Source organism: Micrasema longulum, unplaced genomic scaffold (genome assembly GCF_059751315.1).
Source record: "Micrasema longulum isolate JH-2025_06_02 unplaced genomic scaffold, ASM5975131v1 h1tg001828l, whole genome shotgun sequence".
NCBI lineage: Eukaryota > Metazoa > Arthropoda > Insecta > Trichoptera > Brachycentridae > Micrasema > Micrasema longulum.
In genome coordinates, this window is record NW_028279002.1 from 149369 (window position 1) to 164585 (window position 15217).

A 15217-nucleotide genomic window follows, 5' to 3' on the forward strand; every position below is an offset into this window, starting at 1 on the left:
TCGTTACTAATTGTTTTAATGGATAGTGGAAGTAGGTTATAGATTTTAATTGAATAATACTCAAAATCTCTTTGTCTGAAAATGGTTTTAGTTTTATATTTGTTTAATTTGTCTATGTGTTGAGGATCTAGCGTTTATATTATTTGTATGTGATGTATTGTGAGGGTTATGTCTTTCATTTGAGTAAAAGTAGTTTTTGAATCTATAAGTGAGTATTGTTTTAGCGTATAATTGTTTTGGTGTCATAAGTTGTGATTTACGGAATATTTCTTCAGTAGATATTTTATCAGTGAAAACCTATGCCGCTACATATTATAGGTACCATATTTTATTACGTTATTAAAAATTAAAAACTATTAATACGAAAACTTTTTTCCATTAGCCATAATTTGAGCATACGTCTCACTCCTGTATTTATCTCACTGTTTTTTATATTGTTTGGTAACATGTTAAATATTTTATGCATACTGTATAGCTGTGTTCTTTTGCCATATTTATTTCAACATCTAGGAACCACTAGCCCTTCCATACTAGTAAACCTAGGGTGATATTCTAAACGCTCTCGCGGCCGCAGATTTTTTTTTATTTCGCGTACTTTGTATGTAAATACACTAGATAATAGTGTTTTCTACGGCCATTAGAGTGGTTCAAAATAGCACCGCTGGTGTTGTAATCAAATACCACATTTGTGTTTATGCTCTGAGTGCGAAGCATGCTGACAAATTAAGTTGTTCCAAAATAGAGCCCCAACTGATAATTTATTCACAGATTTATACACTAATGGTATTGAAATATTGTGTCTCAGGAGGTGTATAGGACACTTGGCGAGACAAAATGATGGCAGGTGGACACCCAGAATAATAAAGTACAGACCATGGGCAAACGATAGAAGTGTTGAAAGGCCACAGAAAAGATGGGTCGATGGCATTGCCTCTATTGCCGGTAATTCATGGATGATAAAAACGGGTGATAGGAAGGAATGGAGACGTTTGGAAGAGACCGCCATCCAGCAGTGGAGAGAACAGGGCTGAAGAAGAAGAATAAGGAGGTATACATCATCAGGGATGATAGTATTTATGTAGAAAGATGAGTTACGTTAAGTACTTTGGATTCGTACCGTGACGCAGTCGTTACTGTCTACAGCTTGTCAATTTGAAATCTGCGGCGCTTCACAATCTATAACTTTATGTGTTTTCTTTATAACTGGGTACCGGGATGACTTTAAACGCATCCCATTTGGTGACGCGAGAGAGAAGCGAAAAAGTTAATTCATCTATAGCTTAGAGAGCGCATGAACTGATCCAAGATGGTCCAACAAGGTCAGCCCACACTCTCCTTAATTAGGACGTTTACTACCACTTAATACATAATGGAAATCGACTCACCTGTTTTGAAATGTTCCCCGTCGCTACACCAGATAATACATGCGGGAATGATGAGGATGTTAGGTTTTTTCTTATTCAGCTTTGTGCATCAATATTTTTGGATATTGGATGCGGTGATGATAATAATGCTGACACTTTAGCGGTAACTTTATATAGCTAGATAGCGGTACAAATATTATGTATTGTTAGTTTTTCATGCGGATCACAGAAGAAATCATTTGTTTGAAGAAAAAAATACAGCTGGCAGTTTTATTTTAATATGGAATTTGTGAATTGTTGCAATGCGGTAGGTACTGCCAGGCTGCTCAGGTTCCAACTTCTCAAGGAAAAGCCGACAACCAAAACATATAAATGGCAGTAAACATTCACGCGTAACCACCATTATTTATGTTCATAGTGTCGGGATGTTTCCAAACCTCGATCGCCTCTTTTACCAATCTATTAGGATTAAATTGAGCATTGGAAATGTTTTTCTGAAGTTTCGCGGTCTGGTCCTGAAACACGGTTTATATAAAAACAAATAACTGACAATCATCTTACGAACTATGTTCGTGTGAAAAGTTTCTCTTATCGGCATATTTTATCCCATGTTTTCATGGGTTTTACAAACTTTTATGTTTCAGATCAATTGTCATTATACTCATCTTCACTATTTCATTCGGGAAGTCACTGATGAATATGCTCACTTTTATCAGTTTTTCTATTAACATATTTATTGGTCAAAATGATCCAGGGCTGGTATTTCAAACGCTCTCGTGGCTTTATTATCTTGAGTGGGTATTTACATACAAAATACACGAGAAGAACTGTTTTATTGTGCCACGAGAGTGCTTTAGAATAGCACCCCAGACAAAGATACAAACGATACATCGAGATATTCCAAAAATTGATTAATCTCTAAAAATCGAGATAGCAATGTTTTTTAAATGTTAAAAAAAAATCTAGGGATTTTGTAATCCGAATAGGCATAGCATAACATTTTGTTATTGACTAAAACATACTGGCTGGAACATTCCAGTGCGTAGATGAACGCCAATAGGAAAAGAAGAAAACGTCTTTAAAATTACTTTTATTTCATCTATGGTTTTGCTGTCAATAACTAAGCGGTACGCGTCCCTATGTCTTGGATTATAAATATATAAATGACAATATCGTTGGACGAGCAAAAGAAGATTTTACGTACAAATTGCCACGAAAAGTAAGTAACAAATGTTTTTGATTCGTAGCACCACAACAAGCCAGGAGTTCCAATTGAGAGCCAAAAGGTGTTATGCAGGCGTTATATAAGTGACATTTGGTTTTCACTGAGTAAATATCCGATCTCCAGACAGCCTTCATACTGTTAAATGTGGCGCCTGCTACTCCTGGCCGAACTTCCAGTTCTTTTTGAAAGCCGCTATTTTCTGTAACATATACTCCCTGCGATGCTATTCTGAAAAAAACACTTTTTGTACGCGTATTTTGTATTTTTGTACTCGAGATAAAAGTGTTTTCTACGACCGCGAGAGCGTTTGGAATATCACCCCAGGTATTTGAAACTCTCAACTCTTTCGATGATTTGCTTTGACAGAGTCAAAGGATTTTGAGCATCAAGGCACGAAAGTTTGTTACACAGTACACGGGTTTTTGCAATATCGGTTTTTAAACCCATGCATGCGGAGTACCTATTTAGCTTAGACACAGTGACCTGAAGACTTCGGCATACTCTAGGTCGCAGAGGTTTTGAGAGGGGGAGGTATTCCTTGATCTAATGGAATTAGGTTCCTTAAGATGAAGTCCAGAAGGATTATAAATGGTAAGGTGTATGGATGACTCCTTGGCGAACTTCGGTGGCGACCCCAAACCAATACTTGACATCATCGTTAATTCTGATTCGGCATTCGCTACTTAAGTGAAAGGCTCTAATAATTTGTTCAGTTTGTTTGGCATCTCATATGCTTCTAGTATTTTCCAGAGTGTAGGTCTATGCGTACTATCAAACGCTTTTTCGTAATCTTCGAAGCACATAACCATGAAACAATCAAGTTCTTTGTTCTCCTGTAGAATGATCGTGACTGATGACTGGTGACTGGTATCTGATATAATTTTTTTACATATATATTTATTTCAATAAAATACATATCCTGGTTTCAACGGATTTCAGCCATGATAAGGTAGTTCAGACAGTATGTTGTTTTATGAAAACAGAAAGGTTCAGGATAATAAATATAGTACGTTCGAAGCCCCCTTTATACTATGTATTTTTCGTGGTCGTTACTCTATTATAAACAATATACATCTGATTTCAGGAAGTCAGATTTTAAACTTTTTTTATGTAAAACCATAAAAACCGAAAACATAAAAAAAATCCTCACAACTAATACCGATAAGTATGTCCCTAATTGGAGTTGCTATCAATAACGAATTTCCTTTAATCATATTGAGAAATTGTATTATTTCATAACTCAACGTGAAATAATTGTGATTCAATTTTTAATATAAATAATTTGAATTATTTTCATAGATACTTTTCTTGAGAATTAGTTATAAAAATTGTGGAAATCGTTTTAGTGAATATTAAATCTGAACTGCGGACTGGCGACATAGAAGAAGATATCCTCCATACTGGGGAAGGGACGCCATGTCCCTACAGAAGCGAGGAACCAGGTGTTGCTACCGTGAAGGTTGAACCGGGGACCGGCGATATTGAAGGAGATATTCTCCATACTGAGGAAGGAATGCCATGTCTCTACAGAAGCGAGGAACCAGGTTTTGCTACCGTGAAGGTTGAACCTGGGACTGGCGATGTAGAAGGAGATATTCTCCATACCAGGAAAGGGACGCCATGTCCCTATAGAAGCGAGGAACCAGGTGTTGCTACCGTGAAGGTTGAACCGGGGACCGGCGATGTAGAAGGAGATATTCTTCATACAGGAGGGACGCCATGTCTCTACAGAAGCGAGAAACTTGGTGTTGTTACCGTGAAGGCTGAACCTGGGACCAGTACAGAACTACAGTTTACTAGTGATACAATGACTTTTACAGAAATTGACATAAAACAAGAATCTTTGAAATTCTCCCGGAAAACTAAAGGTATGAAAAAGTTAATAGTGTCTCCTCGCATGCCCGCTCTGAATTTAAATTTTAAGAGATACATTCTAGGTGGCGTTTTGTGCCCATTAAATTAAAATGTCGTCTACAATAGACTTTGAGAAATTTCAATCAAACAGAAGTGATTTACTTGTCAATCGATTCGTGTATTTTCTGTTTTTTTTTTTTATAAAAGAAAGCAAAATATATACATAATTGATTAAGAAATAAGCTCAAGCGGATCGTCTCTATTAAGTACCGCCAATTACAATACAAATTCTATTGTGGCTCTGCTTAACCAATATAAGGTTCCCTTAAGTCCTCGCTTGGGTATTATAATCACGCTTATGTCCGTGATATCCGCTAAACCTTGGCCAAAGGCTTACCCTCCCCCAAGTTAATATTAACACTTTTACTTTTCAGATACGCCTAAGTCGCCATTAGTATCTTCGGAGAGTATCAATCTACCGTCTCGTAGTGCAAAACCACTACCAAAGGGTGAATATAAAACAGAAAAGAAGAATACTTTGAATGAATGTGTGTCGCCAAATTCTGAAGTAAAACCATTTTCCTGCTTACAATGTAGCTATACATGTTTACAAAAGAATCATTTAAAATATCACATGTTTAAACATACTGGTAAAAAACCGTTCCCATGCTCAGAATGCAGTTATGCATTTACACAAAAAAGTCATCTAAAAGATCACATGTTTATACATACTGGAAAGAAACCGTTCTCGTGCTCACAATGTAATTATACATGTTCACAAAAACGTTATGTAAAATACCATATGCTGATGCATACTGGTGAGAAACCGTTTTCATGCTCACAATGCAGTTATATATGTGCATATAAAAGACATTTAAAAGAACATATGTTGACGCATACCGGCGAGAAACCGTTCTCATGCTCACAATGTAGCTATACATGTGCATATAAAAGTTCCATAAAATATCACATGCTAACGCATACTGGCGAGAAACCGTTCTCATGCTCACAATGTAGTTATACATGTTCACGGAACTTTTCTTTGAAACGTCATATCGCCAGCGAACATGCAATACCTCGTAACCCCAAAAAGTAAATTGTTCAGTTTCAGATGCAAAGATCATTTCAATTCATGCATTATTATGTTCATTAAAATACCTCTGATTTATGTGGGGTATGAGGTTTGTATAGTACACCCGAAAATTCTGAAGAAACGAGATATTTCACGTATATTTCGATAACAATAAGAATTAAGAACACTTAATGGGGTAAAAAATCAATTTATTCAAGAGAAGGTCACAGTCCTTTATAAAATTAAAGAAATCTAAAATAATTAAGTCTTTAGATACATAACCCTCTTCCTTTTCATTCATTCATCTTTTTTTGAAATAATAGGCCAGGAGGCCCAATTACAATGGTAAATTACATCACACAACACCCAGGCTTGAGAAAAATCACATTTATTTTTTGTGTTCTCACCGGGAATCGAACCCGGAACCTTCCGTTTGTGAGCATTAAGCAAGCACGCCGATTATTCCTACTTTTGACATCTGCAGGTTGGTTCAATTTTGAAACAAATCATACCTACATATTCCTATAAGAAATGAAAAATACAGTGTGTTATTGTATCACTTAATAAAGAAATAAAAATTGAGTATTTATTTTTTTGCCATGAATGTGGTCATGAATATCGTCATTCCCTTTCCGCACCTAATGGTGCATAGGACACTGCATTGGTACACCAATCGCAGCGTATCCTGATCATTTTTGTTACATGAGGGTAAGATGATCAGTATTACGCTTCAGGTCCAGGGACTATGGAATATTCTAGTGTGAAAACGCCCTTTTAAATAAATATTTATTTATTTCAACGGCTTACGGACTTTGGCAAAGTACAACATTAATATTAGTTACCAGACGCAGAGCGTGTGTGACTTTTCTGACAGTGGAGACTTATATTTAGATTTAAATAAAAATCATAGTTGGTCCAGGGACTAATAAATATTCTAGTGTAAAAACAGCCTTTTAAATAAATATTACACACCATGTCAGGAATCAAACCCGAGACCTCTTGCATGGCAGGCAAACGCGCTAATCATTCCGCCACGAATCCAACTAAATATATTTAAGAAAAATTATAGTAGGTGCTTGAGGATAACATTAGGTACTAGTGGTTTAACTTAAGCTGGCGCGTTCAGAAAACTCACACTAACGCGTTTTAAATCTACAGGATGTTGATTAAACCTACAGAATCAGGCACCAAAGGAACTTTCCCATTCTGTCACTTCTTTATTTTAAAAGGCTTTTTCTGGAATAAATAAAAATACTTTAGTAAAATTTAGATTACATAATTTTTTTTCAAATGTACTAAACTTTACTTCACAAAAGTCAACGAATGGAAGAGTTGAGGAAATGTGGATGTTCAAACATGGGCAGAATGGTGAATGTTACAGTGTGTAAAGTGCCCACTTAAACCACCCAATGACAGGTCATAAGCTTTGTAAATGCCTAGAATTCCATATTCCCTAGTCAAAAATGTTTTCCCTCTGTTGCAATAAGTTTAAATCATAAATAAGTATTTAAAAAATAAGTAGCTATACGCTATGATAAAAAATAACCCCTTAAAATTTTACATGACAAAACATAACTCGGATTAGTTTGGATCTGACTAAAAATATGTATACCCATTACACGAGTGGAATAATTACCTTTCAGCAGATAGAAGAAGGAAATGAAAATTAATATTCATACATAGACAAGTAAAAAACTTGATTAACGCGTACCTAGGCACCCTTAAATATTTCCCTCTCATTTTTTTCTCTGTTCCTTTTTAAATGTCTATGAATTTTGTATGTTAAATATATTTTTATTTGGTAAGAATATGTACATATGAATGAGCCTAAATAAATCAAAGTAAAAATGGTCTAAAAAATTGCATTTCGGATCACATTGAACGTAAAAATTATTAAAAAATATATTCCATACTTCTTTTGGCCCTCAGCCAAGGTTTAAAGTTTATAACTGTCTGAACATTTTGTTTATTATCTATATCAAACTATTGTTTTGTTAGCAAAGATATAACTTAATCACATTGCAAATTTGGACACGTTTTAAAACTACCAGAACGCAAAAAGTTTACACTCCGTGGAAATGATTCCGTCAAGCACCTGGCTAATATTGACGAAAACAATGGCTCATTAAAACAATGCTACCCATTTAGTACAAAACAAAGTGCAACGCACGCCCTAAGATGCACATTATAAAATTTAATTGTATTGATTTTCTTACTTATATACGAAATGACAGCCGGTTTAGCACAAAAATACTTTTTTGAAAAGTTCAAGCTCTCGTTAAGGGCCAAAAGTAGTGTGGAATACTTTTTTGATATTTTTTGCATTTCGAGTAACCCAAAAGGCAACTTTTTAGACCCCTTTTATTTCATAATTCGGAAAAAAAATATCGGCCTAACCAATGTATATTGATCGATAAAGGGAAATAAAATATGAATCAGTATGTCACACTCTAAGCGCTAAATAAGACCTTTAGACTGGCAACATTGTTTGCTGCGTTTCCAAATGGCCGCCATTTCATATTCTGACTTTTGACAGTTTCTAAGGTATTGTTATATATATACGACGAGCGTGTAAAAGCAGGTTACATCGTGGCGCAATGACGCAGCGCGCGAGAACAGTGTAATTCTGACCATATAAAATACACAGATAGCTTCCCAGCACACCGGTCCACAACGTGACATAACAATCTAATCCTACCTTAATCCCAGTTAAGTGTACATTAAGTCGCCACCAATAAATAAGCATTTTTGAGTAACAATATACTTTTTTGAAAAGTGTTTACATTTGAGAATAAACAAAGAAGATTAACTCTTAATAAACAGAGATAATAAATAAAATATTCAGACTGTTTTAAAAACTAAGTATATATGTACATCTATATTATTTATATTACAAAACGCACAATGAAAATAACCAAAACCTAACATAAGCTATACACTTGTGGAGCAGTTGATTCAATATAGGTTTGGGCGAATGAGACAATCCATTTTACTTCCACCTAGCTCCATCTCTTTATAGCCTTTTAAACATTTTCTCGTATATAATTTAGGATTCTGTGATTGGTCTTTTCTTATAGTATTTTATTTTTACATTGAATATTTTTTAAAGGCTGTGATTTGTACAATTGAAATAGTAGATTAAACATTAAATATTGTAAACAAACTGCTCTAGATGTGCATCGTATACATTTTCAGGTGATTGATCTGCAGATAAAACGAGGTATTTGTATTGGAGCTAAAGACAACGGAACATATGATGTTGTCTTCAATCGGTGTTAAGTCTGAACCGAGAACTGACGATGCAGAAAGAGATATTCTCCATACTGTGGAAGGGATGCCATTTCCTTATAGAAGCGAGGAACCAGTTGTTGCTACCGTGAAGTTTGAACAGGAGACTGATGATGTAGAAGCAGATATTACCCATGCTACCGTGAATGCTGAATCGGGGACTGGCAATGTAGGAGATATTTTCCATACTGGAAAACAAATGCCACTTCCCTATAGACGTGAGAAACTTGGTTTTGCTACCGTGAATGCTGAATCGGGGACTGGCAATGTAGGAGATATTTTCCATACTGGAAAACAAATGCCACTTCCCTATAGAAGCGAGGAACCAGGCGTTGCTACCGTGAAGTCTGAACAGGGGACTGATGATGTAGAAGCAGATATTATTCATACTGAGGGAGAGACGCCACGTCCCTATAAAAGCGAAGAACTAGTACTGGGGACCAGTACTGAACAACCATATACTATAGAGATGAATATGGAAATCGACATTGATTATCCTGATACAAAACAAGAATGTTTGGAATCCTCTCGCTATAAAGGTAATTCAAAGTTTATTGTGTCCCTCCCATTTCATTTCAATTGATTTGTTGCCCGAATTCATTTTTATGAGAATCGTATAAGGTTTCTTTATTTTGTGTTTTACAAAATTGGAATATCAATTGGTTATTATTTTAAAATGTACTTCTTGGGTAGACCGGCTTAATGAACTATCGACAATGACAGTATAATGTCCACTCAAGATTTTAGTCATTGCCAGGGTCTATTACTAGTTCGCTGATGTCTCTGCTATCCACTAAATGACGGCTCGATACTTTTTACCGAGTTAAAACTTTATTTATTTTTTATTTATACAAATAATAATGTAACATTCATTTTTTTGTACACTTTGCCCAGCTAACAAGGATACATACCCCGTTCCAAGCTAGGCAATTACATTTAAATACATGATAATTATTTATAAATCAAAAGAAAGAGCAGACAAATAAAATATAAACTTACTAGTATACAAATACCAGATGAAAATCGTGAGGAAAAAAACCTAAATTCATTTTAAAAAATAGTCAAAAACAGCAAGTGAAACTTAAGTGTGCACATAAATATATTTTATTCTTCATTTATTACTAAACTATGTACTTACCTTTTATAAATTAAAGAAAAAAAATCATGTAACCCGCAGAAAAGCTTTGGCTTTGCGGGAACAAAAATACAATTATGTATGTTACTTATTTGTTAAAATAAATAAAACTTTAAAAAAATATATATAATAATATTGATACATTTACATATATGTACATATGCATATACATACACACATGCATACATACATATATATATATATATATACATGCATATTGGAGTGGCAGGATATAATCCAACCGGACACGCTAGTAAGTAAGTATATACATATACATATATACACATACCCATGCGCATACACATACATACATACATCAAATATCATCATCATTCCCTTTCCGCACCTAATGGTGCATAGCGCACTGCATTGGTACACCAATCGCAGCGTATCTTGATCATTGTCGTTACATGAAGGTAAGATGATCAGTCTTACGCTTCAGTGAAATATACAATTTTTAATAAATATTTCACATCAACCATGTCGGGAATCGAACCCTAGACTTCTTGCATGGTAGGCAAATGCGCTGACCACGAGGCCGACTAACATTAATTATACAAAAATAATGAATATATGCGAAATTTAATGATTGCCTTTTGTACTTTTGTCATTATTTTTTATTTTTACATTTTATTTTCAACATTTTCAACATCCAGTAAGAATCTTCAATCCGCGGCATGCATCAACCTCTCTGACTCCCTACGACCAATGTCATGAAAGAGCGAGGTCAACACTTTCCTCAACTTGACAACACTCTCGCTTTTCCACAATTCCGGCGAAAAACTATGCACCTTCTTGCCAACATAATATGAAATATACATTTCAGACACTAAGCCGACAACATTATCTCTGGAGAGAATCGATCTACCTTCTCAGAGTGCAGAACCGCTACCAGAGGGTGAATATAAAACACTACAGAACAAAACTTGTGATCAACGGGTGTTAGGGAGAAACCTCGCTGAGAAGAAACCGTTAAAATCCTTAGAATGTAGTTTTACGCATACTCAAAATAATAATTTTAGTAGTCACATGTTAATACATTCTGGCGAGAAACCATTTTCATGCTCACAATGTAGTTTTTCATGTAGTCAAAAAAAAAATTTAGGAAGTCACATGTTAATACATTCTGGTGAGAAACCGTTTTCATGCCCAGCATGTAGTTTCACGTGTTCACATAAATCCAATTTAAAACGTCACTTGTTAGTACATACTGCCGAAAAACCGTTTGCATGTTCACAATGTAGTTTTACATCTAATCAGAAGAGAAATTTAAGAAATCACATGATGATTCATTCTGCCGAGAAACCGTTTTCATGCTCCGAATGTAGTTTTACATGTGCATTAAAATACCGTTTAAAACATCACATGATGACACATACTGGTGAAAAACCGTTTTCATGCTCTGTATGTAGTTTCACTTGTACAGCTAGGGGTAATTTAAAAAGTCACATGTTGAAACATACTGGCGAGAAACCGTTTTCATGCTCACAATGTAGTTTTTCGTGTTTACGGGAATGTGATTTAAAACGTCACTTGTTTGTACATACTACAGAAAAGCCGTTCTCATGTACACAATGTAGTTTTACATCTAATCAAAAAAGTAATATAAAACGACACATGGGGACACATACTCGCGAGAAACCGTTTTCATGCTCACAGTGTAGGTATACTTGTACAACAAATGTTAATTTAAGAAACCATGTGTTGATACATTCTAGCGAGAAACCGTTTACATGCCCACAATGTAGTTTTTCATGTTTACGGGAAGGTGTTTTAAAACGCCACACGTTAATTCACTCTGGAAAGAAACCGTTTTCATGCTCACAATGTAGTTTCTCGTGTTTACGAGAAGTTGATTTAAAACGCCACTTGTTGGTACACACTGCCGAAAAACCGTTCTCATGTTCACAATGTAGTTTCACATCTAATCAAAAAAGTAATTTAAGAAGTCATATGTTTACACATACTGGTGAAAAACCGTTTTCATGCTCACAATGCAGTTTCACATCTAATCAAAAAAGTAATTTAAGAAGCCACACGCTGATGCATACAGGCGAGAAACCATTTTTATGCTCGCTATGTAGTTTCACATCTTCATTTAAAAATAGTTTGAAACATCACATGATGGTACATACAGGCGATAAACCGTTTGCATGCTCACAGTGTAGTTATACTTGTACAACGAAAAGTAATTTAAGAAGTCACGTATTAATACATTCTGGCCAGAAACCGTTCTCATGCTCGCAATGTAGTTTTACATGTTTAAGAAAGCGTTATTTACAACGGCACGTGCTGAAACATTCTTCTGTATAACACCTGTTTATCTCGTTCTAAATTCAACGTATTATCATGTCCTTAATTTTATTATTAACGATAAGATAAAAAATAAATTAAAATTAAAATAAAACTCGTTGCTAGCGCATAGTAGAGCGGCGATGTTGTTAATTGTATGAGATGTAAATATTTATAATATCTTACTCTACATGGGGATATATTGTTTTTCCATTAAAAAATATATATATATCGTACACCAAATAGTTCGTTTTTTAATTTAATTTCATTTTACAATACGCCCAAAGGGCATTTACAAAAATTATACAGGTAAGTACAAACATAGTGAGTAATAATTTTTAAGATAAACAACACTTTTTTGTATACATGTAGAAACAATAAAATGCATGATGCAATGCAAAATAAAAAGTGAAACTTTGCCTAGTAAAAAAGAAGAAAAATATGTATTTAAGAATAATGTTAGAATTAAAAATCAAATCGTAAACAACTCGTAAAGACAATGTTTGATTATGTCCAAATGCTTGCAGACTGGCTGGATTTCCTCCCTAGGGAGTTGTTCATATTTAAATTTATTTCAACAGAGAGGGAAAAAGCTTTCGAGAAGGGAATATGGAAGTCTAGGCATTTACAGGGCTTACGACCTGTCATTGCCTGTTTTAAGTTGCCACTTTACACACTGTGTAACATTCACGTGTACCGTGTCACTGTGTAACATTCACATTCGAAATAAATTTAAATATGAACTCCCTAGGGAGGAAATCCAGCCAGTCTGCAAGCATTTGGACATAATCAAACATTGTTGAATTACTACCTGGTAAAAGAAGAAGTATAAAAATTGGAAAATTGTTTCCAGGCGTTGCCTAGTAGGTGATTTGGTTCAGCCGGATGAATCTCACCCACGTGATAAAGGTTTCAGCTCTTTCACTTCACAAAAGTCAACAGATGGAAGAGTTGAGGAAATGTGGATGTTCAAACATGGGCAGAATGGTGAATGTTACACAGTGTGTAAAGTGGCCACTTAAACCAGACAATGACAGGTCATAAGCCCTGTAAATGCCTAGACTTCCATATTCCCTTCTCGAAAGCTTTTTCCCTCTCTGTTGAAATAAATTTAAACTCGTAAAGAATTTAAACAAAAAAAAATATGATTAAGGTGATTCTAAACAAAAATTTGAAACTAATTACTCATGGATGGCGCTTTTATAGGTATATTTTTTTTTATTGAAAAATGCATTTTTTTTGTTTACTTTCAATGGAAATTTTACAAAACTTGGTTTGCGAAACTACACTATATCGATTGTAACAAATACCATTACAATATAATTTAGGCCTTTTTCACAAAATAGTGTACAAAACAAAAAAAAAATATCTTTTTTTTTTGTACACAATCAACACAGTGTAAAGTTTCCGCAAACCAAGTTTTGTAAAATTTCCGTGGAAAATAAACGTAAAAATGGCATTTTCTATAAAAAATTATAAAAGCGCCATTTATGAATAATTAGTTTCGTATTTTCGTTCAGAATCACCTCTCAAGGTCCTTAGGCCGTTATCAACGAATTGTAAATAACTCACTTTTAGAAAAAAGGAATCAAGTTGGGGTAGAGTGGGATTCAAACCACGGACCTTTGAGCCGTGAGTCCGATACACTAGCCACGGGACCACAACCCGATTCAAATTTTCCTTATTTTAATTTGTAATTGTTTCTTTTAGTCATTCTTATGTTATTCTTACTTTTAACTTCATTTATATACTTACGTTATAACTGCTGCACTTGAAAGTATTGCTAATAAATGTAAAAGCCCATTGGGCGTATAAATAAATAAACACTAAAAATATGAACATATTACAACAGAGATGAAGAACATTTAAGAGAAGGTAATATAGAAGTCCAGGCATCTACAGGGCTTATGACCTGTCAATGGCTGGTTTAAGTGGCCACTTTACACACTGTGTAACATTCACCATTCTGCCTATATTTGAACATCCATATTCCTTCAATTCTTTCATCTGTTGATGTTTGTGAAGTTAAAGAGCTGAAACCTTTATTTATGCAGGTGAGATTCAACTAATTGAATTATTTCACCTACATACTAGGCAACGCCTGAAAATATTATTTTTTTCAATTTCTTACCTTCTCCTAAATGTACCTTCTCTTAAATGTTCTTCATCTCTGTTGTAATATGTTTATATAAACAGCTCCCCAGGGAGTTGAATCCAGTCCTTGTCTACAAAAATTAGGACAAACTCAAAATATTGTTGACTAAAAATATTCTCAATATATTGTACCCATTTATTGAAAATAAAAAACTTAATAAAAGAACATGTTATTTATCATCATCATTCCATGTCCGCTCCCTGGTTGGAGCGCGTAGTCACACCACCTAAAATATGCACGTTGCAGAAAACAGCCAGATCTGATATTTGATGAAACCTCAGACAAACTCAAAAAAATGTATGAAGTGACATTCATTTTCATGACATTTTGACATCGTGGAACTTTCAGGAGGTGATTATTACACGTTTTGTATAAAAGCGGCCTGGCAGTTTTAAGCAGAACATAGAATTAACCTTTTTAAACTTGATGACACCAATACCTTATTTTTACTAAATTGTGGACTGGCTGTTTTCTGCATAAAAACGTTCAACTGAGGCTTGAAGTTGATTTATTTTGGAATGTTTCAATAAAATTTTCAGCCATCAGAAAATACCGGATTTCACTTTTATATGGAAATAAAACTAACTATACAAAAAAGAAAGCAATAATTTCCTGAAAAAAAAAATACTTAAAAATCATTGAAACATGTTTAATTTTTTTTTCTATATAAGGGAGAGTATGGAAATAATGCAATTATTATGATTTGTGTAAGGTTTTGCTTGTTGTAGGTTGTGGAGCTCCTACCCCAGTTGTAGATAGACAGAAGAAAGTGTTTTATGGTGTATTTAACACGAGAGGATTAACTTGATTTGGCAGACAAGTTGGACTGGCT

General features: G+C 34.6%; 2 protein-coding genes across 2 annotated transcripts; both read left to right on the plus strand.

The window, feature by feature from the left end:
* The first annotated feature begins 2470 nt into the window (after positions 1 to 2470).
* Positions 2471 to 6093, plus strand: LOC148273818 (uncharacterized). The gene is made up of 3 exons (XM_088238125.1): positions 2471 to 2583; positions 3936 to 4457; positions 4878 to 6093. Coding segments are annotated over exons 1-3 (1185 nt in total). The 5' UTR covers positions 2471 to 2582; the 3' UTR covers positions 5540 to 6093.
* A 1963-nt stretch (positions 6094 to 8056) lies between these two features.
* On the plus strand, positions 8057 to 12473 carry LOC148273819 (uncharacterized). The gene is made up of 3 exons (XM_088238121.1): positions 8057 to 8223; positions 8711 to 9342; positions 10765 to 12473. Exons 2-3 carry the CDS (start codon positions 8769 to 8771, stop codon positions 12249 to 12251), a joined length of 2061 nt encoding a protein of 686 aa, XP_088094247.1. The 5' UTR covers positions 8057 to 8223; positions 8711 to 8768; the 3' UTR covers positions 12252 to 12473.
* The last annotated feature ends 2744 nt before the right edge of the window (positions 12474 to 15217 follow it).